Here is a 25425-nt window from a genome sequence, read left to right as displayed (position 1 = left end):
ATCCAATTCAGTCGCATCCCAACAGCAGTGGAGCTTAAAAAACAAATGCAAGAGGAGGTTTTATTCCCCTTTTCAGGACATTTAAACCTATTAATGTCACATTCACCATGACATTTTGGTTCAGGAGTTTTTTTATTTATGTTGGATTTTCCTCGATATTGCTCACAGATAAATATTTTTAAAATCATTTGCGTAATTTGGGGAGACAATGACCTAGTGGTATTATCGCTAGACTATTAATCCAGATGCTCAGCTAATGTTCTGGAGACCCAGGTTCAAATACCACCACAGCAGTTGGTGGAATTTGAATTCAATAAAAATAAATATCTGGCATTAAAAATTTACTGATGACCGTGAAACCATTGTTGATTGTCAGAATAACCCATCTGATTCCCTAATGTCCTTTAGGGAAGGAAATCTGCCATCCTTACTTGCAATGACTCTCAATTGCTCTCGGGCAACTAGGAATGGGCAATAAATGCTGTAAGAAGTTTAACAACACCAAGTTTAACAACTTCTTACTGTGTTTACCCCAGTCCAATGCCGGCATCTCCACATCAATAAATGCTGGCCAGCCAGCGATGCCCATGTCCCACGAATGAATAAAAAATATATATATATAATACTCCACTAATCACCCAGCCAGCTTAAGTGAACTGTTATGTCTGCCAACTTTTCTTTTGTTTTTTCTTGCATAGTTGATGAGAGGATGCTACCATCAGATAGTTTGAGAGCATGTGAGAGCTAAATCTTTCCTGTTAATGGTGTTTTAATTATGTCACTACCAGGATAATAACTGCTTAGCTTTTTGTTCATGGCCATTGGTAACCAACAACAGACCGTTGCAAGGCATTAGTGACTGAAAAGCTTTTTCCTTTACTTCAAATACTGCCAAACGTTTTGTCAAATTACAACATTTTTCTCTAATTTAAATATCTTGACTTATTTTTAACAGGAATAAAGCACACATACCAGCCTAGAACACTCGCAAAAGCTGATTGATGCTTTTAAAAGGGGGCAAGCCAAAGATTGCCCTGAATAAAAATCTATGGCAAATGAACATAAGCAATTACACTAAAAGACATGGGCTTGTAACTTAATCTGTGGATATACGCATGAATCTTTCACTTTAAAAGCCAGACAGAAGATGTAAGTTGTGAAATCACAATATTTATTTTCAACAGTCTGTAGGGCATATCCAGTCACCCCCTTCCAAAAATTTAGATTTTTGGCACTTTGATGTATTTTCTGATATTTTGGAACATATAATGAGATTGGGTATTGCATTTCCTTTCCATCGGAAAGGAAGCATTTCCTCAATTTATGGAAAAGTAAAGGGAATTAGTTCATTTTTGTACAATTTTTAATGTCATTCTACAGAAACAACAAATAACCAAATACTGGAGAAACATGTAATTTAATAAAAACATGCAATTTAATAAAAAGCCTAAATTGGATTCACACCCAACATTATCAGCCATAGATCAATATTGTTTGAAGACATTATGTTGAGATCAATAGGAATGCTGGTGGCACAAAGCTGTATCTTGTCTTGACTTGTTTCAGTGTCTCCACTGCTTTTATTTTGTTAGCCTGATTATTTGCCATCCAGTCATCAATAAGTTGCAATTCCCTCCAGTTAAGATGGAGGTTATTGTCATCAGCTGCTGTCACGAACTCCATTCTCTACCAATTTTATCCCCCTCTCTATACTGTACTAGGTTCAGCTTCCAAGTTAGGTTTAAGCTTCATGCTTGATCCTGAGATGGACTTTGGACCACACGTCATCTCAAAAATCATCCATTATACCTCCATAACCATCAATCTCTGTCCCTGTCTCACCCCATCTGCTGCTATTCTTTTGGTACTTCGAGAATCCACTATTTCAATGCCTTCATATATGGACTTCCATCAAACACTCTCCATGAACACGAGCTCGTCCAGAATCCTGTTGTCCGTAGCTCAACCCACATCAAGTCCATTTGTGTCTGTTGATCTACATTGTCTCCTGGTCCACTAATTTTAAAGTTTTTGTTGTCCTGTTCAAATCCCTCTATGGCCTAACCTTTCCACATCTCCCTAACCTCCTCCAGCGCTACAAGCCTCTAAGAACTTGGTGTTCCTCTGTCTCTGGCCATCTGTATCTGGTTTTCCTTTGTCCCACCATTCAGTCATCTCTGTAATTCAAGGAGTATATAAAGCTGTATTTCAAAGGATACTGCAAAGGCTCTGGGCCCTGACAACATTCCAGTCATGGAACTAAAGACTTGTGCTCCAGAACTAACTGTGCCTCTTGTCGAGCTGTTCCAATGCAGTTACAACAATGGCATCTACCCAGCAATGTGGAAAATTGCTCAGGTATGTTCTGTCCCAAAAAAACAGGACAAATCCAACCTGGCCAATTACTGCCCCATCAGTTTCTCTTGATCATCAGCAAAGCAATAGAAGGGGGGGATTTCTCTGGCCATTCATGCTGATGGGATTCTCCAGTTATGCTGGCAGTGCACTCCCTCCTGCAGATTTTGTGGTGGCAAGGGGTGACATCAATGGAAAATCCCATTGACAACGGCAGGACCAGTGAATCCCGCTGCCAATGAACAGCACACCATCTCCGAGAAACATGCGTCTGGGAGGCTGGAGAATTCCCCCCAAAAGTATCATCAACAGTGCTATAAAGCGGCCCTTACTCAGCAATAACCTGCTTATTGACGCGCAGATTGTGTCCTGTCAAGGCCACTCTGCTCCTGACCTCATTACAGCCTTGAATATAAGAGCTAAATTCAAGAGGTGAGATGGGAATGACTATCCTTAACATCAAAGCAACAATTGACCAACTTGTGGTCTCAAGGAGCCCTAGCAAAACTGGAGCCAGTGGGAATTGGGAAAACTCTCCACTTTCCCAGATGAGTGTAGCTCCAACTGCATTCAAAAAGCTTGAAGCCATCCAGGACAAAGCAGCCCACTTGATTGGGACCCCATCCACCACCACCTTTAAGCATTAACTCCCTCCACCATTGGTGCACAGTGACAACAGCGTGTAATATCTACAAGAAGCACAGCAGCAATTCAACCAAGATTCTTTCAACAGTACCTTCCAAACCTGCAGCCTCCACCACCTAGAAAGACAAGGGCAACAGATGCATGGAAATGCCATCACTTGCAAGATCCCTCCAAGCCACACGTCATCTGGATTTTGACCGATATCTCCATTCGTTCACTATCTGGGTCAAAATCCTGGAACACCCTTCCGGAGAGCATTGTGTGGGCACTTACACTACATGGAGAGCAGCAGTTCAGGAAGGGGGCTGATCACCATCTTCCCATGGCAATTAGGCATGGACAATAAATGTTGGCCGAGCCACTGACACCCATATTTCATGAAAGGATAAATTTAAAAATATTCACTTCCTAAATGAATTCTTCTTTCCCTCCAACTTCAAGATGATCTTTCAAACATGTGTCTTTCATCAGGCTTTATTACATAACATTTTCAGCACTTCCACGTGGGGATATCTGGATGATGTTCCCGGGCAGATCTGGCTGAAAAAATGTTTGACCAAAAAAGTGATGTTAGAGGGCTATCTCTGCAAAGTTTCCAATCTACTCAAGAATTAATTATCTCTTCACTAGGACATTTTATTGCCTATGGTAAGGCTGCAATGGAGTGCAGCCCAAGCTTGCAAAACCCAAAACAAATATCTGCATTGACATGTGATTCTGCGATTGGGCAGCAATTCTGAACACTCCTGATTGTGCTAATGCCTACACTAACAATCAATTTAAGATGATCAATTGAGCTTGTAATGTGGCTCATTCTTTCTTTCCAGACGCGTAAACAGGGATCCATTCTCTGCAAACAAAATATGTCTGAGTCTTGTAGCCATTTTGAATTACTTGGAAGCTCGGGGAGCCTATAATTCCTCGTTGCTTTCTCTATGGCGATACCATGGTTAATCAGAGTCAACTTGCCAACTAACCAACCACTCTCCTACATAAATTATTATGATTGTTTGAAATTTGGCATTCTTGCATTTGCCCTTGAGTTTTGGTAACATGTCTCCCTTTCAGCAATATTCAAGTTCTGTACTACCAAGTGACAATTGATATATTTGTAATCTGAGATCCTTTGTTCCTCTATGCCACCTAGACTTGTACCTCCCTATTCTTTCCACCAAAATGTTTCATCTCGCATTTACCTGTGTTGAATTTTATTTGCCAATCCTGTAAATATTAATATCCTCCTGCAATCTGTTGAAATCCTCTTGGTATGGGCAACACCCGACCCCTTCCCTCAATTTGGTGTCATTTTAAATCTCCAAAACTTCAAGTTAGTTTTTCTCAATTAGTCTATTTCTGAATTGATTTTGTTCTTGGAACTTGACCAGTTTTGGGTCTGCTTGGAAAATATATAATTAATATGGAATTCTGATCATTGACTGTAAGAAGTGGAAGTCAGCCTCTCATGAATCCAGCAATCATTTTGTATAAACATGCTAATAAAGTACAAAGGTTAGAAACTTGCCAGCATTGTAATTGGACACGAGTTACAATTCGCCACAGCCCACAAAAGTTTGTTTGTAAATTAACAACACACACATTTGTTTGTATCACTTCATTACCGCGATTATAGCAGAAGATATGGGGATTTCTCCCACATGTCTGTAGACATCATTTATCCCTCAACTAACATGACCAAAAAAATAGATTATTTGGTTGTTTTTCTCATCGCCCATAGTGGGACTGCTGTATGTAATTTGGCTACTGCATTTATCCACATTAAAATTGTGATTACATTTCAAAACATTGGCTTTGAAATGTTTTGGAACATCCTAGCATAAATTTAAGTCTTTTTCCTTGACCTATTAACTTAATCTAATCAATTCAATCAATTCACATCTCCTCCATTAATTGTTTAACTGCCTCCCAGAATAACTCCAGTTTCTTTGTACATGGCAAACACTGTTTTTCTCCTCAACTACCACTAACTTTCTACATAGCCCCAATCCACCCAAGACTTTAATATTGCTCCTATGTCTGAAGAGACTCATCTCATATCCTTCGCACTCTTGAACAGAATGCAAGAAAAAGCATGTATGTCTGTCAGACAAACCGCTTTTTCACCTTTAAGTTCAAAAGCACATAGAAATCATAGAAACCCTACAGTGCAGAAGGAGGCCATTCGGCCCATCGAGTCTGCACCGACCACAATCCCACCAAGGCCCTACCCCCACATATTTACCTGCTAATCTCTCTGACCTACGCATTTTAGGATTCTAAGGGGCAATTTTTAACCTGGTCAATCAACCTAACCTGCACATCTTTGGACTGTGGGAGGAAACCGGAGCACCCGGAGGAAACCCACGCAGACACGAGGAGAACGTGCAAACTCCACACAGACAGTGACCCGAGCCGAGAATCGAACCCGGGACCCTGGAGCTATGAAGCAGCAGTGCTAAACACTGCGCTACCGTGCTGCCCCGTCTCTTTATAATTTTTCTTTTTAATTAATGTTTCTGTGGATCATATTTTTGTCAGCCTTTCTAAGCTCCAAATATGTAACTCTACGGACTTGAAATATTAACTTTGGTTCTCTCTCCACAGAGCTGCCAGACCTGCTGAGTTTTTTCAGATTTTGTTTGTTTTGAATTTGATTTGATATTGTCACATGTATTAGTATACAGTGAAAAGCATTGTTTCTTACGTGCTATACAGACAAAGCGTACCGTTCATAGAGAAAGAAACTTGGAGTGCAGAATGTAGTGTTACAATCATAGCTAGGGTGTAGAAAAAGATCAACTTAATGCAAGGTAGATCGATTCAAAGATCTGATGGCAGCAGGGAAGAAGCTGTTCTTGAGTTTGTCGGTATGTGACCTCAGACTTTTGTATCTTTTTCCAAGATGACCATTTGTCAGCTCTGACGTAGAGTCATTTAGATTCAAAACGTTGGCTCTATTCTCTCCCCACAGATGCTGTTAGACCTGCTGAGATTTTCCAGCATTTTCTGTTTTTGTTTCAGATTCCAGCATCTGCAGTATTTTGCTTTTGATCAGTGTAATCAGTTGCTGTGATGACAACTTCCTTTTTCTGCACATGTTCTCGTTAGAAACCCGGTAAAAAGTTGTTCTTGTATCAATCAGGTCTAATCACAGAATCGTCACAGCACAGAAGGAGACCAGTTGACCCATCATGTCCGCACTGGCTCTCCAAATGAATATTATGTCTTATGCCATTCCCCTGCCTTGTCCCAATACTTCTGCATATTGTTTCTATTCAAGTAATCATCTAATGTCCTCTTGAATGCCACAATTGAACCTGCCGCCACCACACTTCGAGGCAGTGCATTCCAGATCTGAACCACTCGTTGAGTGAAAAAGTTTTTCCTCACATCACATTTGCCTCTTTTGCAAATTACCTTAAATCTGTGCCCTCTTGTATTGATCCTGTTTGTTACGAACAAATTACGAACAATTTCTCCGTATCTACTCTGTCCAGCCCCCTCATAATTTTGAACACTTCTATCACCTCTCCTTCCAGTCGCCTTCTCTCCAAAGTGAACAATCCCATCCTCTCCAATCGATCTGTATAAGTGAAGTTTCTCATCCTTGAATCCATTCTTTTGAACCTTTATTGCACTCTCTCCATTGCATTCACATTCTTCCTATAATGTAGCATCCAGAACTGTACACAATATTCCAACTGAGGTCTAATTAAAATCAAGTTCATCATGATCTCCTTGCTCTTGTACTCTATGCTTCTATTAATAAAGTTCAGAATACTATATGCTTTATTAACTGCTCTTTCCAACTGTCCTACCACCTTCAATGATCTATACATATATACTTCCAGGTCTCACTGCTCCTGCACCTCTTTTAGAATTTTACCCTTTATATTGTCTCTCCATGTTTTTCCTACCAAAATGCAATACCTCTCACTTCTCTACATTGAACTTCATCTGCCACCTATCTGCCCACACCACCAACTTGTCTATGTCTTTTTGAAGTTCTATACTGTCCTCTTCACAGTTTGCAATACTTGCAAGTTTTGTATTGTCTGCAAACTTTGAAATTGTCCCCTGCACACCAAGATCTAGATTATTGGTGTGCAGGGGGCATTGGGTTTTCAATGTGAGTAATAACTATTGATGAGCAACAGATCTAGCCCTGAAAAAATAATTTTCTATTTATGATGTGTTGTTATATGTCTGCATTTTGATTAACCATAGAACCTTTAACAGATTTTTTTAAAAAGCTTTGACATATTTCAAATTTTCCCTTCATGCCATGTAATGTCCCAATCTTTATTCTGTTCCATGCTAACATTTTAAGAAGTGGTTTGGTTTTATTGCATTTTATTTCCTGGTTGACGCTCTGTGAGAATTCTTGAATGTGATTGGTTCCTTGAACAGCTTGGTGACCACTACACTGGACATAGGGAATCCCTTATAGACAGTGCTACAATCTATTGCATAGCAAAAGAGGTAAAGTTCTTGTTACAGGATTGCTAGTTCTCTGAATGAAGCTTTCTTCACGATCAGTAGCAAATGTCTTGCTGCAAAATTGAGGCTGATGTTTCTTGAATTCATGATCTTAAATGCTGGCTCATATTTCTAATAACTACATTCTCTTTGTTTACATGTCTGAATTTCTAAGCATCTGCTTGGAACCTGTTATAATTGGTTTTATTGTAGAGCAGATTATATGCTTATGTAAATATTGTTTTCATGCAGTGAAGAGCTACGCAAAGAAGCGCGTCAGCTAAAGCGTGAAATATTGGCAGCAAAACAGAAGAAGTCAGAAATCCTTAAAAAGGAAGAAGAAGAGCCACAAGGTAAAAATTATATACTTATATGTGTTGCTGAGATTTCAGATTTGTATGGCTGTGTTGTTTCAGAAATCGGCAAAAGGCATGTTAATGTGGTTCATCAGTTAGAATTGGCTGAGTTTTCCTGCTACTGTTACATTTGCCACGTTCCCACTCAGGAGTTAAAATCAAGAACACACAGTCCACTAATCAAGCATCTGGGTATCTATCCATCAGTGACTTCTTTTAATTTAATGCACTATATTCACTGTTCACAATGCAGTCTTCTGTACTTTGGGGAGATTACAGATTGGATGATCGGTTTGCTGAATGGCTACATTCAGTCTGCCTGTATGATCCTGAGCTTCCAATCACTTGTCATTTTACTTTTCTGTCCCATTCCATTCTGGCCTTTCTGTTCTCAGCCTTTTACACTGTCCTAATTAAGCTCATTAGAAACTCGAGCAATAGCACATCAGTGGGATCTTGTGCCCTCCCCAGTGGTGGGTTTAGTGACCAGGGAAGGGATTTTTAGTTGGATGTGAAACCCTCTCCAGCCCAATTAAGATCATGGCAGGAAATCTCATGGACAGCCGCTTTTCCCTGCTACCAATTGAGGCCCTTAATTAATTAGGCAAATAAAGACGACTTAACTACCTCATCCTGATATTGGTGCTATTAAATCAGTAGTAGGCGCAGCCTTGCCATGCAGGATTGCTTACAGAATTGGCATCAGGTTGGGAAGGGCTCATTGCGAGCCACATCCCTCCTCCGTGACCCTCCCCCCACCATCACTCCTCTGGCATCGGAGCCAGAGATGATCCTCGGGTGAGTGACATAGTGATGTACAGAAGCAGGGATGCCTTGATGCAATTATACAGGGCCTTGGTGAGGCCACACTTGGAATATTGTGTGCAGTTTTGGTCTCCTTGAGGAAGGATGTTCTTACTCTAGAGGGAGTACAGAGAAGGTTTACCAGACTGATTCTGGGATGACGGGGCTGAAGTATAAGGAGAGATTGAGTCGGTTAGGATTGTATTCTCTGGAGTTCAGAAAAATGAGGGGCGATCTCACAGAAACCTACAACATTTTAACAGGACTAGACAGGGTAGATGCAGGAAAGATGTTCCCGATGGTGGGGTTGTCCAGAACCAGGGGACACAGTCTGAGGATTCAGGTAGACCATTTAGGACAGAGATCAGGGGCAATTTTTTCACTGAGAGTGGTCAGCCTATGGATTTCGCAACCGCAGAAAGTAGTTGAGGCCAAAACATTGAATGTTTTCAAGAAGCAGTTAGACATGGCACTTGAGGCGAAGGGGATCAAAGGATATTGGGGAAAACATGATCAGGCTATTGAGTTGGATGATCATAATGAATGGTGGAGCAGGGTTGAATGGCCTCCTCCTGCTTCTGTGTTTCTATGTTTCTAGCAGCCACCGCCTCCCCAGTGGCACTGCAAATTAATAGAAATCCTGGTTCTTGATCCTGGGGGAAGGTCTGCTGATAGCCTGTCAAGTACTAGAGTGCAACAAGTTGTGACAAGTTTTCCAAAAAGAGACAATGTGGGATTCTCACTGGCTTTGCAATCAGTGGCTGAGACCCCATTACCTCCACAAGATTCTGCCCATCAATGTTTTGTTAAGCACTTTATAACTGTCAACATATATACTGCTGATTATTCTTCCTGGGTTACAGATTTTTACAATCATGTTCCCCGTTTAAGTCACTTGTATAGCGAAAAGCAATGATCACAATATTGACCCTGGGGATAACACTGTTTACGTTCCTTCAGTCCAAAAACAACTACACTTTGTTTCGAACCTGTACTCAATTTCCTGACACGCTGCCTCACTCTCTTAATGCTTTCATTTTATCAACATGTCTTCTACATGCACCATATCAAAAGCTTTTTGAAAATCCATATATATAAGCTGAAAACTTTGGCTCCTTAGCACCAGTAATGATGATGTCAGTTTAGTAGCAAAATACTGTACATGCCAGTTAAGGCACAGCACATACTGAATGCCATCAGGGAGTTAGTGGGGGAATTCTGTATATGTGCTGTAAATATGTAGAGTGGGTAGATTGTGACATCAGTCAGCATACGATGCTAATTTGATGCCAAACTTGCCGTTTTGTATCTTGCCACTGTAGTTAATGTCCTCTCTTAAATATGCGCCGCTGTACCTGCATTCAGAAGCATAAAGGACACCTACCAGTGCTACTTGATGGTATCATCAACAACTTGCAATAAAAGCAGAAAATGCTGAAAAAATTCAGAGTTGCATCTGTGAAGAGAGAAACAGAGTTATCGGGCCCGATTCTCCCATCCCGACGCATACGTTTTTTGGTGCGTCGTGTTGGAAGATGCGCATGTCGGCCATTTTTCTTTGAAGAGATAACAAATAGGTTAGACCAAGGAGAGCCAATGGATGTTATCTATCTTGACTTCCAAAAGGCCTTTGACAAGGTGCCTCACGGGAGACTGCTGAGTAAAATAAGGGCCCATGGTATTCGAGGCAAGGTACTAACATGGATTGACGATTGGCTGTCAGACAGAAGGCAGAGAGTTGGGATAAAAGGTTCTTTCTCAGAATGGCAACCGGTGACAAGTGGTGTCCCGCAGGGTTCAGTGTTGGGGCCACAGCTGTTCTCTTTATATATTAACGATCTAGATGACGGGACTGGGAGCATTCTGGCCAAGTTTGCCGATGATACAAAGATAGGTGGAGGGGCAGGTAGTATTGAGGAGGTGGGGAGGCTGCAGAAAGATTTAGACAGTTTAGGAGAGTGGTCCAAGAAGTGGCTGATGAAATTCAACGTGGGCAAGTGCGAGGTCGTACACTTTGGAAAAAAGAATAGAGGCATGGACTATTTTCTAAACGGTGACAAAATTCATAATGCTAAAGTGCAAAGGGACTTGGGAGTCCTAGTCCAGGATTCTCTAAAGGTAAACTTGCAGGTTGAGTCCGTAATTAGGAAAGCAAATGTAATGTTGTCATTTATCTCAAGAGGCTTGGAATACAAAAGCAGGGATGTACTTCTGAGGCTTTATAAAGCACTGGTTAGGCCCCATTTGGAGTACTGTGAGCAATTTTGGGCCCCACACCTCAGGAAGGACATACTGGCACTGGAGCGGGTCCAGCGGAGATTCACACGGATGATCCCAGGAATGGTAGGCCTGACATACGATGAACGTCTGAGGATCGTGGGATTATATTCATTGGAGTTTAGGAGGTTGAGGGGAGATCTGATAGAAACTTACAAGATAATGAACGGCTTAGATAGGATGGACGTAGGGAAGTTGTTTCCATTAACAGGGGAGACTAGGACGCGGGGGCACAGCCTTAGAATAAAAGGGAGTCACTTTAGAACAGAGATGAGGAGAAATTTCTTCAGCCAGAGAGTGGTGGGTCTGTGGAATTCATTGCCACAGAGGGCTGTGGAGGCCGAGACGTTGAGCGTCTTCAAGACAGAAATTGATAAATTCTTGATTTCTCGAGGAATTAAGGGCTATGGGGAGAGAGCGGGTAAATGGAGTTGAAATCAACCATGATTGAATGGTGGAGTGGACTCGATGGGCCGAATGGCCTTACTTCCGCTCCTATGTCTTATGGTCTTATGGTCTTATTTTGCGGGATTCGTGCATGTGTTCCCGATGCATGCGCGTCTCCCACAGCCGGAAAGCAGGTGCAGTCGGGACCACGCTAGAAACCGGCGGGAAAACAGGTAAATGATTTAAATCTATTTTTAATGTTATTTAAATGTCATTATCGGGCCCGGCACAGAATTCTCCGGGCCCTATAGCAACTCCCACACCACCAGGAGTATTTCACTCCGTCGGGGTTTAGAGTAGCTCCCCACATGCTGGGAACTAGCAGGAAACCCTGCTGGAGTGAAGAGGTGGACAATAGGGGCCACCCCAGGGGGTCGGGCGAGGCGTATGTGACCCCTGGCACGGGCATGCTGGAAGTACCAACCCCTGTGCCCTTGGCACTGCTCAGGGGGCAAAGTGCCCATGCCCAGGGAGCACCTTGGCACTGTCCACCGGGCATCAGGCGGGGCCAGCTGGGGCGGTGCTTAGGGGGCAGTGCCAAGGGATGGGACCTATTGTGGGTGGGGCCAAGGGGCAGGGTCTGTTGTGGGCAGGGCCGGGGTCAATCGGTGGGGGTGGGGGATCCCGCTGCCACTCTGCAGATAGGATCAGTCGGGGCTGGAGGGAGGCCAGCGATTTGGGGTGGGCTGGTCAGCAGGGCTGCGGGGGTGCTCGTCACTGGAGGGGGCGGTGGCTGGAGATTGCGGTGCTCCGGGATGGGAGGGAGGGGTCGGGGCTAAACCAGGAATATTGTGCAGGCCATGGGGGGGTGTATAGGGACAGCACTGCGGCAGGGGTCCAGCTCGATCGCTGGCCCGCAAACTGCAGTCTGACAGTTCGGGGCCACCGCCAGCACAGTGTTCCGGAACTGTCAGACTCTGGTGTGAATAGGCCCCGCCCCCTGAGGTTTTAATGATATTCACAATTGTGATTTCTGCATTGCACAGTGTGTGGGAGATGGGAGTCTGAATTCCCACTGATAAAACAATTGTGAATTACACCATTTTTCTTGCCAATTCAACACTTAGAATTTTTTGGGGAGAATTGGGCCCATTTCTTCGGAAGAGTCATATTGGACTTGAAATATCAGTTCTGTTTCTCTCCACAGATGCTGTCAGACCTGCTGAGCTTTTCCAGCATTTTCTGTCTTCATTTCAGAATTTCAGCATCCGCATTTTGCTTTTATCAACAAATTCCAGATTAGTTGCTAATTGTTTTCTGTTTTGTTTGAGTTTGTGGTACGGCTAGGTATTCAGAAAAGTTGTTAACAGTTTGTAATGTCTGTGGGAGTGGTGCTGCACATGGAGAAAACATTGCTTGAGACTACATGGGCTAGTTTTGGGCATGATAGTAACAGTCCCCCTTGGCCTGCAGCATGCGAGGGAGATGATGCAGAGGCAGCAACTCAGAAGACAAGCTGCTTGCTGAGGGAGGACAGAGAAAAGGGCTTGCAATAGAGGCGGCCTCGCCCGCCCAGAGTATCTGGGAAGACATTCCATTCCATCACCTGAGCCAGGAGCAGTGGATAAAAGCAAATTACTGTGGATGCTGGAATCTGAAACCAAAAGAGAAAATGCTGGAAAATCTCAGCAGGTCTGGCAGCATCTGTAAGGAGAGAAAAGAGCTGACGTTTTGAGTCCAGATGACCCTTTGTCAAAGCTAAAAGGCATAGAAACTGAGAGATATTTATACTGTAGGGTGAGGGAATGAAAGAAGAGTAATAATCACAAAAACAAGGGGAAAGGCTGCTAATGGCACTCCATAGAGAGAATAGAAGGTGTGAATGGCCAAACAGGGAAGCTGAAATCAGAGGGGAAGATGTGGGGGGAGATGGGTGGGAAAGAGGAAAAAGGGGGAAAATGGAAGCAAAGAGGGGGAGGTGGGGAAAGAGGGATAAAATAGGGGGAAAGTATGGGGAGGGGGAATAAAGACAATAAGGAAATAAAAGGTAGAGAACAGTTAAAAATTAAATAAGATGAAAACAAAGGGGTTGAAGTGGGGTAGAGCTAATCTGAAGTTGTTGAATTTGATGTTGAGACCGGAAGGCTGTCAAGTGCCTAGCCAGAAGATGAGATGCTGTTTCTCCAGTTTGCGTTGAGCTTCACTGGAACATTGCAGCAGGCCAAGGACAGACATGTGGGCATTGGAGCAGGATTGTGTGTTTAAATGACAAGCAATGGGAAAGTCAGGGTCCTGATTGCGCACACACCGAAGGTGCTCAGCAAAGCGCTCACCCAGTCTACGTTTGATCTCTCCGATATAGAGGAGACCACATTGGGAGCAGCGAGTGCATTAGATCAAATTGAAAGAGACCATCTTTCATTCCCTCACCCTACAGTATAAATATCTCCCACTTTCTATGCCTTTTAGCTTTGACAAAGGGTCATTGGGACTCGAAATGCTGGCTTTTTTCTCTCCTTACAGATGCTACCAGACATGGTGAGGTTTTCCAGCATTTTCTCTTTTGGAGCCAGGAGCAGTGTTTGGTGCCTGCAATTCAGCAAGGAAGTGACAAACCTATAGCCTCAGAGCAGGCAAGGATGACAACATCAGTAACTATGCCTGTGACTGGATATTGCATGGTGGAGCAGGTGACACGACTAGCATCTCCCAGTTTGCAGTCTATTGTAGTGTTAGAGGCACTGCGTGTCAGGAGTGAGGTCTTCCTTGTCTTCTCTCTCATTTAGCGGTGCACCTCAGTAGTGAGATGTACCAAAACTGTAAAGGATGCTACTCACAGGCATGCAGGTTTTACGATGTTATGTCCAGTGCTTACTTTCTCAGTTACTTTAAATTTGTGCCCACTCGTTCTCAATCCTTTTCATGAGTAGGAATAGTTACTCCCTATCTACTCTGACCAAATCACTCATAATTTTGAATACCCCAGTCATATTTCCTCTCAGCTTTCTCTTCTCCAAGGAAAACAGCCTCGATTTTTCCAATCTAACTTCATAACTGAAATCCCTCATCCATGGAAACACTATTGTGAATCTTTTTCTGACTGCCTCCAACGTCTTCACATCTTTCTTAAAGTGCAGTGCCCAGAACTGGATGCAATCCAGCTGAGGCTGAACTAGTGTTTTATACAAGTTCAATATAGCCTTCTTGCTCATGTACTCTATGCCCCTATTAATAAAGCCTGGGATACTGTATGCTTTTATTAATTGTACACACAAACTGTCTTCCCACCTTCAATGGCTTATGCACAAACACATCCAGGTCCCTCTGCTTCTGCATCCCCTTCAGAGTTGTATTCATTATTTTATATTGTCTCTCCCATATATTTCCTACCAAAATGAATCACTTCATTTTTCTCCACATTTAATTTCATTTGCCACTTGCTCTTTTGAAGTTCTACACTATCATCCTCACTGTTCACAACACATCCAAGTTTTGTTTTAACCACAAATTTTGAAATTGTGCTGGACATCAAGGTCTAGGTCACTAATATATATCAGGAATAGCAACGGTCCCAGCACTGACCCCAGGGGATCTTCCCTGCAGACCTTCCTCCAGCCTGAAAACCATCCATTAAGCACTACTCTGTTTCCTGTCACTCAGCCAATTTCCTATCCATGTTGCTACTGTTCATCACCTATAACTTTGGTCCCAGGTCCGTTGTGTGGCACGGTTTCAAATGCCATTCAGAAGTCCATGCACACCACATCAACAGCATTGCCCTTATCAACCTTCTCTGTTACCTCTTCAAAAAAACTCCAAGGAATGGTCACATGGGCAGATAAGTGGCAGATGGAAGTACTTAATGAATGGCATGACACTTGGGAGTTCTTAGAAACAAAGGGACCCTTGCTTGTTTGTCCATAGATCTGTGAAGGCAGAAGGGCATGTTAGTGGAGTGGTGAAAAAGACATATGGGGCACTTGACTTTTTCAATCAAGGTGTAGATTACAAAAGTAGGGAAGTAATGTGGGAATTGTATAGAACTTTGGTGAGGCCATAGCTAGAGTACTGTGTGCAGTTCTGGTTGACACACCAGTAGGAAGGATGTAATTGCACTGGAGTGGGTGCAGAGAGGATTCACCAGGATGTTGCCCAGGATGGAAATTTAAGTTACAAAGAGAGGTTGGATAGACTGGGTTGTTTGCTTTGGAGCAGAGAAGACTGAGAGGCGACCTGATCGAGGTGTACAAGATTATGAGGGGCATGGACAAAGTGGATATGGAGCAGCTGTTCCCCTTATTTGAAGGGTCAGTCACAAGGGGACATAGGTTCAAGGTGAGGGGCAGGAGATTTAGGGGAGATGTGAGGAAAAATGTTTTTTACCCAGAGGGTGGTGATGGTCTGGAATGCGCTGCCCGGGAGGGTGGTAGAAGCGAGTTACCTCACATCCTTTAAAAAGGATCTGGATGAGCACTTGGCACGTCACAACGTTGAAGGATACCGGTAAATGGGATTAAGTTGGAGGTCAGGTGTTTCTCAAGTGTCGGTGCAGAGCTGATGGGCCAAAGGGCTCTTCTGCACTGCTTGATTCAATGCTTCTATGATTATTCTAACCATTTATCATTCTCTGGGTAAAGAAGACTTTTTTTCTGATAAAGGTCACTTTGGTCCCGTTTGCAGTATTCTTGTCTCTGAGTCAGAAGATTATCATCACAGAAGATCTTTTGCACTGAAAAAGTTGCCAGTTCAGTGTAGTACAGAGGTGCTGCATTTCAGATGTACTGTCTTTTGAATGAAATTTTAAACTGAAAGGAAGGTCTGTTGGGATAAGGATTCCATGGAATTTTTGCCAGATTGATTCTGGAAAAGTACACTTCCATCATTAATGCACAAACGGGTGGCACAGTGACACAGTGGTTAGCACTGCTGCCTCACAGCGCCAGAGATCCAGGTTCAATTCCTGGCTTGGGTCAATGCCTGTGCGGAGTTTACACGTTCTCCCCCTGTCTGCATCGGTTTCCTCCGGATGCTCCGGTTTCCTCCCACAGTCTGAAAGACATGCTGGTTAGGTGCATTGGCCGTGCTAAATTCTCCCTCAGTGTACCCGAACAGGCGCTGGAGTGTGGCAACTAGGGGATTTTCATAGCAACGTCATTACAGTGTTAATGTAAGCCTACTTGTGACACTAACAACGCGACTTAAAAAAAATTAATGAACAAATTCAGTGGATTTGGAGCTACAGTGTGTTTTGTGAATCTCCAGCTAGTTGATTTACATAAATATCATCTCACTTTTAAGCCTCCCCATTATTTTTATGAAGTTGTTAGATTTGGAAATTAACTGCCAATTAAATTCATCACAGAAAGTTATGACTAATGATCAAGATCCTAAGTATGCTTTTAACAATGTAACAATTGTTAATGCAATGTCAATCAGTCTCTGGCCCAGAAAAAAACAACTGTTCAATTTCATTTCTGCATATAGTAAACTCTTCTGAGAGAATTTAGAAAGATCAGTTTTGTAAATCTTATTCCTTCTGACGGTGACAGTCTTGGAATAAGGGGTCAGCCATTTAGGACTGAGGCGAGGGGAATATTTTTGATGAAAAGGATTGTGAATGCTTGGAATTCTGTACACCCAGAAAACTGCTGATGCTCAGTTGAGTATTATGGGAATTAAGCAATATAGAGATAGTGTGGCATGGTAGTGTTGAAGTAGATTAGTCACAATTTTACTGAATGACAGGGAAGGCTCAAAGATCCAAATAGCGTACTCCTATTTTTCATGTTTCTATTTTTTTCATGAGTGTCTGTGCTCAGCATACAATAGAAATTGCAGTACCAGAGCTCAGAACAATATTTTATAGATGATAATGTGAGAATAAGGAGGTCTTGTGTGACAGTGGGTAGCATCCCTGCCTCTGAGCCAGAAGCTCTGGGTTCTCCAGCTAATTTATTCCTGCTGTATACTCTGACAATCCTCCTCACTCTCCGCTACTCCCGCCAATTTTTGTATCATCTTCAAATTTACTAATCAGGCTACCTACATTTTCCTCCAAATCATATATGTTCCAAACAACAGAGGCCCCAGCACTGATCCTTGTGGAACACCGTTTGTCACGGACTTCCAGTTAAATAAGTACCCTTCCACTGCTACTCTCCGCTTTCTATGCCCAAGCCAGTTTTGTATCCATCTTACCAGCTCACCTTCTGTATCAGCCTGCCATGAGGAACCTTATCGTAGGCTTTATTAAAATCCATCTATACAAAATCCCCTGCTCTGGTCAATTTTTCTTGTCACTTCCTCAAAGAACTCAATCAGGTTTTTGAGACACCACCTCCCCTTCACAAAACCATACTGCCTATTTCGCTTCCAGATGTGAGTACATCCTGTCCCAAGAATCTTTTCCAGTAATTTCCCCACCACAGATGTAAGGCTCACAGGCCAGATTGTCTCTATTGCCCTTCATAATCAGAGGAACAATGTTAGCTACCCTCCAATCCTCTGATACTTCGCCCATGATAAAGAGGGTACAAAGATTTTGGTCAAGGCCTCAGCAATTTCTTCCCTTACCTCTCTCAGTATTCTGTGATAGACCCTATCTGACCCTGGGCACTTGTCCACCTTAATGTTTTTCAAGACCTCCAATACCTAGAAACATAGAAACCCTTCAGCACAGAAATAGGCCATTCGGCCCATCGAGTCTGCACCGACCACAATCCCACCCAGGCCCTACCCCCATATCCCTACATATTTACCCACTAATCCCTCTAACCTACACATTTCAGGACACTAATGGCAATTTTTTAGCATAGCCAATCAACCTAACCCACATCTTTGGACTGTGGGAGGAAACCGGAGCACCCAGAGGAAACCCACGCAGACACGAGGAGAATGTGCAAACTCCACACAGACAGTGACCCAAGCCGGGAATCGAACCCAGGTCCCTGGAGCTGTGAAGCAGCAGTGCTAACCACTGTGCTACCGTGCCACCCTTTTTATCTCAACATGTCCTAGAATGTACTCACACTCACTCACCATTTCTGCACTCACCATCCATCACATCCTTCTGCTTTGTGAATACTGATGCAAAGTACTCGTAAGGACCTCACCCACTCCATCTAGCTCCACACACAAATCCCTCCACTGTCCTTGAGTGGACCTACCCTTTCCTTTAGCTACCCTCTTCCTCCTTTTATACACACAAAACACCTTGGGATTCTCCTTAATCCCTCCTGCCAAAGACATTTCATGGCCCCTTTTTGCCCTCGTAAATCCCTATTTAAGCTCTTTCTTGCTATCTTTGTATTCCTCAAAAGACTTACCGTTTTCAATTTCCTGAAATTTATGTATGCTTCCTTCTTCTTTTTCACTAAGCTCACAATCTCTCTTGTCGTCCAGGGTTCCCAAATCTTGCCATCTTTATCCTTCATTTTTACAGGGACATGCTTGTCCTGAATTGTTAACAACTGACTTTTAAAATACTCCCACATATCGGATGTGGATTTACCCTCAAACAGGCGCTCCCAGTCTACATTTCCTAACCCCTACCTAATAATGTCATGGTTAGCCTTCCCCCAGTTTAGTACTTTCACCCTGGGAGTACTTCTATCCTTTTCGACAAGCATCTTGAAACATATAATATTGGATCACTGTTCCCACAATGGTCCCCTACTGAGACATCAGTCACCTGTCCAGGCTTGTTTCCCAGGACCAGGTCTAAGATAGCCCCTTCCTGAGTTGGACTATCTACATATTGCCTCAAGAAGCACTCTTGGACACATTGAGCAAACTCTGCCCCGTCCTAACCTCTGGCACTAAAGGAATCCCAGTCTATGTTGGGGAAGTTAAAATCGCCCATCAAAGCAATCCTGTTGTTTTTACATCTTCCCATACTCTGCTGACCTATCAGTTCCTCCACTTCACGCTGGCTGTTGGGAGGTCTGTAGTACAACCCCAACAATGTGATTGCGCCACTCCTGTTCCTGAGTTCTACCCATATGGCCTCACTGCATAATCCTACCAAGGTGTCCTCCCTCTGTTTAGCTGTGACATTCTCCCTAATCAGTAAAGCAGCTCTTTTGTCGCCCTCTCTATCTCGCCTGAAGCATTTAAATCCTGCAATGCTAAACTGCCAGCCCCGCTTTTCTTTCATCCAAGTCTCTAATTGCCACAACATCATTAGACTTAATTAATTAAAATGTCACCATCTGTCAGAGTGGGATTTGAACTCAGGTCCCCAGAGCGTTACACTGAGGGCCCAATTTTACCATTTTCATTCTAAGTGCTGAATCTGGGCGCAATTCAGACCCGACTTGGAAAACTGTTCTCAGGCGCCCCCATACATTAGCCTGAAAAAAAATTGCGAGTCTGAATTGCGCTGTGGGCGGGGCTTATTGCACCTGAAATGCTGCAGCTCTGATTGGAGCCTTCAACTGCGCATGCGCAGTGGAAAAAAAAATTGAAAAATGCTCCCCTGTCACACTGCTCCCAGGCCGCAAAAAGCGGATAAAAGCGGCCTGCGAACGAAAAGCGGGAGCGATGGTCCTCACAGACGTTGCCCTACCACCACAACATAGCTGTCCCCCTTGTCCACCCAGACCGATCACGACCCCCTGCCCCCTTCCCCCCCCCAACTGATCGCCCGCAAAGTGGCAGCAGACCCCCCTGCCCCCCCACCAGAGAACTATTGCGCCAGCCCCCCTCGCACCAGAGAACCATCCCCCCCCCCCCCCCCCCCCCCCCCCCCCGCCCCACCAGAGAATGATCGGGCCTCCCTCCCCCCACCACCAGAGAATGATCGGGCTTTACATTAACGATGCAATGAAGTTACTGTGAAAATCCCCTAGTCATTATACTCCGGTATCACTGTGTGGGCGGTACTGTACTTAGTTCCTCAGTAATCCTATATGTGCCAGACTCTTTAACTACACCTCCCCCAAGTCTTTATCCAATGTATTTTAAGTGATTATAGTTAACCTTGTGTTTTATATTGTTATTACTATCCAACATTCACATTGTCATTACTGCATTATCACTAGCCCAAAACCCCCACCCCCCAAATTCTTTAATTCCAAAGTTCAGGTTCAGCTGGAGATCTTATAACTCTTCCATATTTCGTTCACACGACCGTCGGAGGAGTAGGCTTTGTCACTGTTGATTCTTCCTGTCAATTTGGAGTTTGTTCTGCTTTCTGGGATCTTTTCATCCTTTTCTTCTACTGTTTTGAGTGGAATTGCACTTGGTCAGTTTAGTTGTTATGTTGGTTGGTCGTTGCTACCCTAGCTTGTTTCTTGTGGGGTGGACGAACATTGTGCTTGTCTCTTTGACCTTTCTTTCACTTCTTCTGTCATCATGTGCATTATTCTGATGTCCTGTGTGGCAGAAAATGGATATTCCTGTGACGAGAATGAGGTTTAATGATATGCTCAACTCTGCATTTTGCTTTGGCCACAGGCAGCTGCTACCAGGTTCCAACATCTTTTGTGGATTTGGCATACTGTCTGGGAATTGAAGCAAGTGTTCAGTGGTTGCAGTGTTGACCTGCTGTACCGTTATCTAAGCCAGAGGTTGCGGTGCATTAGGACTGCTGCGTGCTCTATTTTGTATCTTCCACTGGAAGTGTTATGGTTACTCTTGGATGGTTGGCTGGTCCGATCATTGAAGGTTTTCTGGTATCTGTAACAAGACAAACCTATTGGTGTGCAGTTCTGGTCATCACACTATCAGAAGGACATGCAAGCTTTGGAGAGAGTGCAAAGAAAGTTGACCAGGATGTTGCCTGGTCTCAAGGTTGAATAGACTAGGATTGTTTTCACTGACAAGACAAAGGCTGAGAAGAGACCTGGCAGAGTCTACAAAATTATGAGAGACATAGACAGGGTGAATAGTCAGAGGCTTTTTCCAAGCGTAGAAGTGTCAATTACAATGGGGTGCAGGTTCAAGGTGAGAGGGGGAAAGTTTAAGGGAGACGTGCGGGGGACGTTTTTCACGCAGAGAGTGGTGGGTAACTGGAACACGCTGCCAGAGGAGTTGGTGGAAACAGGCACGTTAGCAACATTTAAGAGGCATCTGGATAGGTACATAAATAGGGAGGAAATAGAGGGGCACGGACCGAATAAGGGCAGAAGGCTTTTTTTTAGATAGGGCATCATGATCAGCACAGGCTTGGAGAGCCGAAGGGCCTGTTCCTGTGCTGTACGTTTCTTTGTTCTTTGCTCTTTGAACAGACAGTTCAGAGCTGGAGTCTCAGTCAGGGTACTCTGTTGTTTGAGTACTCAGGAATTGCTGTTCTGTATGATTAATAAAGGTTGTTATAACATCTGCTGTTTTGAGGGGATCCAGGTCTGCACAGGCACCAGAGAGAAAAGCTGGTTATGGATGACATACATCAGCTCGAAGATTTGTTTGTCACCATACCTTCGTGGTTCCATGATCATGCTTACGACTGGAAGTCAGAATCCTCCAGGCTCATAATGGTGTATCTGTAACTCAAAGCTAGAGGTGTTTTAGCTGTGGTTCTTTGTCCAATAAGACAGTTACACTGGCTCCTGTGTCTAATTTAAAATTTGTTAAATGACCATTGTTTGAAATGGAGTGTTCTGCTGCAGTTGGGAATTTTAAATTTCTCCCTCCAGATTCCAAACCTTCCTTTGGAGCTTTTGAGTGGCAATTTTTGCTGTACGCCTTATTTCTGGAGCTTCTTTTCAGGTTAGACCTCTTTGCCTAATTTTTCCAATGTTTTCCAGCATTTTAAATTTTCTCTGCATTTTCTGCAAGTTCTTTGAGTTTTCCATAAGCTGCTGCTAATGTTGTAGGCTGTTCGATAGATCTGAAGAAGTCTCCGTGGCATACATAAGTTAACTATAAATCTTTATTAATTCTTAGAACAATTTACAAATATTCAGTAAAGGATACAAGCTAAGAGCTTTCTCCGTGCTTGCTGGTATACATGTCTTTGTCCAACACCATACTGACCCTAGGTGCAGGTTGTGCTTTCGTACATCACTGTGGACGGTGCTGCACTCCATCCCACATTGACCTTATATGTGCCAGATCTTTATACCAGTCTGCCCTCCCTCAACTTGTCCCCCATATTGCAGGGGGACATGTCGGGGGAGGGCAGACTGGTATAAAGTTAAATAAGGCATCTGGAAGCTCCCTCACCCTTAGGCTTATTGAGCCCCTCAAATGGTCAGTTAACGACTATTTAAGGCCTCAATCCATCTCTGCCACAATCTTTTGGATGGTAGAGGCATGGCAAACTGCCCTGTAGCTTTCCCTAAGCTAGATAGTGTATGCCCTCGCCAAGATTGTATCCCTCTCAATTCCTTATCCTCGGCTGCTAACTCATGCCCCTGCACCCCGACCCTTTTAAGACTGTCACCAGCATAATGTCGCTGAGGGACAGCCAGCATCCTAAATAGGTAATCCATCCACCTGTAAAAATCCACCCCGTGGTGCTTTTAACATAAAAAGTAGAAAACTCTGAGATTAGAACAGTTAGATGACTTCAGACAAATAGAAGATTCTTGATCAATGTGTCACACTCAATTTATGTGATTACCTGGTCAAACATCCTAGCATTTGATGTGGCCCACATTCAGCAAAATTTATTTGACACAATGGGGGAGAAATTGGTATGAGTTGTGCCCATTTTTGAGTGCTGTGGGTTACATAAAAAACAGAATGGGAGCATGTGTAGACCGTACAGCCCCTTGAGCAAGCATTGCATTTAATACGATCATGACTGATCATCAACCATCACTCCACTTTCCTGTGCACTCACCATATCTCGTGATTCCCTGAGAGGCCAAAAGTCTGTCCTTAACCTTAAATATATGGGTAGAGAATTCCTAAGATTCATAACTCTTTGAGTGGAGAAATGTCTCCTCATCTCAGTCCTAAATGAATATCCCCTTATTCTGCGACTGTGCCCCCGTTTTCTCGATTTTCCAGCCAGGGGAAACAATCTCTGATTGTCTAGAAACAACCTCTTATTGTCTACCTTTTGAAGCCTCTTCAGGTGTTTCTATGTTTCAGCGAGATCACCTCTCATTCTTCTGAATAACAGACAATGTAGGGCCAATTTATTCAGCATTATCATTGGACAGCCCTTCTATCCCAGGAATCAATCCAGTGAAGTTTCATCGTACTGCCTTCAATGCAAGTCTATCCTTCCTTAAATACTGTGACCAAAGTTGCACACAACGCTTCAGGTGTGGTCTCACCCAAGTCTGTACAATTGTACCATGATTTCCTTATTTGTACACCAAGCCCCTTGCAATAATGATCAACATGTCATTTGACTTGAGAATTGCTTGTTGTTCCTGAATGCTATCTTTCTGTGTTCTTTGCACAAGTACATTTACAAATTTTGTGCCTGTGCCTTTTTTAAGAGTATTTCACTTTTCAATTTTTACTACCAAAGTGGATAACCACACACTTTTCCCAACATTATACTCTATCTGCCATCCTTGTTACCCACTTGCTTAACCTGTCTGCATCACTTTGAAACCAGTTGTGTTCTCCTCACGGCTTACATTCCCACTTAATTTTATATTGTCAGCAAACTTAGATACATTATTTTTGGTTCCTCTGTATAAGTCATTATTATAGATTGTAAATGGATGTGGCTGTAGCATTGATCTTTGTGGCATTCCACTAGTTACAGCCTGCCACCTTGAAAATGTCCTGCTTATCCCTATTCTCTGCTTCTGGCCCATTAATCAATCGTCTATCCATGTTAATATATCACCCCAATTCCATAAGTCCTTATCTTATGTATTACCATGTTGTGTGACACTTTATCTAATGCCTTATAGTAATCCAGGTATTTCCATCTACTGATTTCCCCTATGTGGTGTGCCCACTCACCATGCTGTTGCTACTGCCACCACTTCGAACTCTATAAGAGATGCTGGGCCCCATGCCACCCCACTCACCTCCACCCACCTAAGAACCTAGTCTCCCTCGCTTCCCCATTCCAAGTCCCAAATTCGCCACCCACATTCCATAGTCATTTTCTTTTCCATGAGCGACTGTACCAGCCCACATTTCCCTATACTCACTCCCTTCTCCTTCGTCCCATTTTTCAACTTCTGATCATCATGTGTCATTTCCAAATTTCTATATGCCAATCTACCTTTCGCGTTCAAGCACTCCCCTCTCCAGTCATCCCTGTCCGGAATTCTCCGGCCGTTCACATCCTGCCACCGCTGCCAGCGAGGACAGAGAATTTGGCACTCAGCCAAATCTCCATTTGCTGCAGTGGGACCAGAGAATCCTGCTGCCGTGAACGGCTGGAGAATCCTGTCCCCTCTCTCTGATTGTTTTTCCAGCCACCAAATCTCCCCCTGCCCCAAACCCCAAGCTCCCGATTGCTCTCTGTTCCAATCCCAATCTCACTTTATTGGCTTGTTTTAAGACACTGGCCTCTTCACTGTTCAGGATTAATTTCTTGTTGGTATACTCAAATTTATATTCTTTTAAATTCCACAATAGCCCACTTGCTACAGAAAAAAAACAATCAAATGGAGAACAGCTAAGCATATCACTTATACAATCAAGCAACCAACCTTATATCAGCTTAAACAACCTTACAGGTATGGCACAGATAACAATTTTAAATGGTTCGCATTATTGAGTAAATAGAGTTAAGTAAACTTAAGGCAAAATTCAAAACAACATACATTTTTTTCAAAAATATGCTTGCCTATTTAACTCACACTGAGTCTTAATTCCACATTTTGTTTGCTTTTTCTGTTCGTTCCAGTTGCCCCTCAAGATGGGTACTCTTAAGTGTTTTATTAAATGTCAGTGAGTATTTTCCAAATTGGAAGGTATGTCATAAGAATTACATTATTAAATGATAGTGCCAAATCTGGCTTAATTTTATTGCAAAAAGAAATCAATTATAATGGGAAGAAAAAAATTGCCAGTTTAGCCAAGTAAAATAACATCCTTGCCTACTATCTTTCTTGACCTCTAACTTTACTGTTTGCTTTGCTGCTTTTGTTTCCACAGGTTATCTAACCAAAACTGAGATTTTATCAATAATGAATCATGGAGATCAGTCCTGCCTTACATTAATATTAGGATTAGAACATCAATATATTATGCATCC

At 43.2% G+C, this 25425-nt stretch overlaps 1 protein-coding gene across 4 annotated transcripts in view; it reads left to right on the top strand.

Moving 5' to 3' along the window:
* The window catches only part of cwc27 (CWC27 spliceosome associated cyclophilin), a 176199-nt gene that overhangs the window by 82896 nt on the left and 67878 nt on the right, over nt 1-25425 (top strand). Inside the window, exons 11-13 of one of the 4 annotated variants that reach the window (XM_078218267.1) lie at nt 7729-7829; nt 21938-22010; nt 24804-24904. In XM_078218267.1, the coding sequence (XP_078074393.1) occupies nt 7729-7829; nt 21938-22010; nt 24804-24904 (275 nt within the window). The remainder of the gene's footprint in view (nt 1-7728; nt 7830-21937; nt 22011-24803; nt 24905-25425) is intronic. The other 3 variants (XR_013498531.1, XM_078218286.1, XM_078218276.1) reach the window with 3 other exon arrangements.

The sequence above is a fragment of the Mustelus asterias genome, chromosome 1 (genome assembly GCF_964213995.1).
Source record: "Mustelus asterias chromosome 1, sMusAst1.hap1.1, whole genome shotgun sequence".
In the NCBI taxonomy this organism is placed as follows: Eukaryota; Metazoa; Chordata; class Chondrichthyes; order Carcharhiniformes; family Triakidae; genus Mustelus; species Mustelus asterias.
This window is presented reverse-complemented; position numbering and strand designations above follow the sequence as displayed.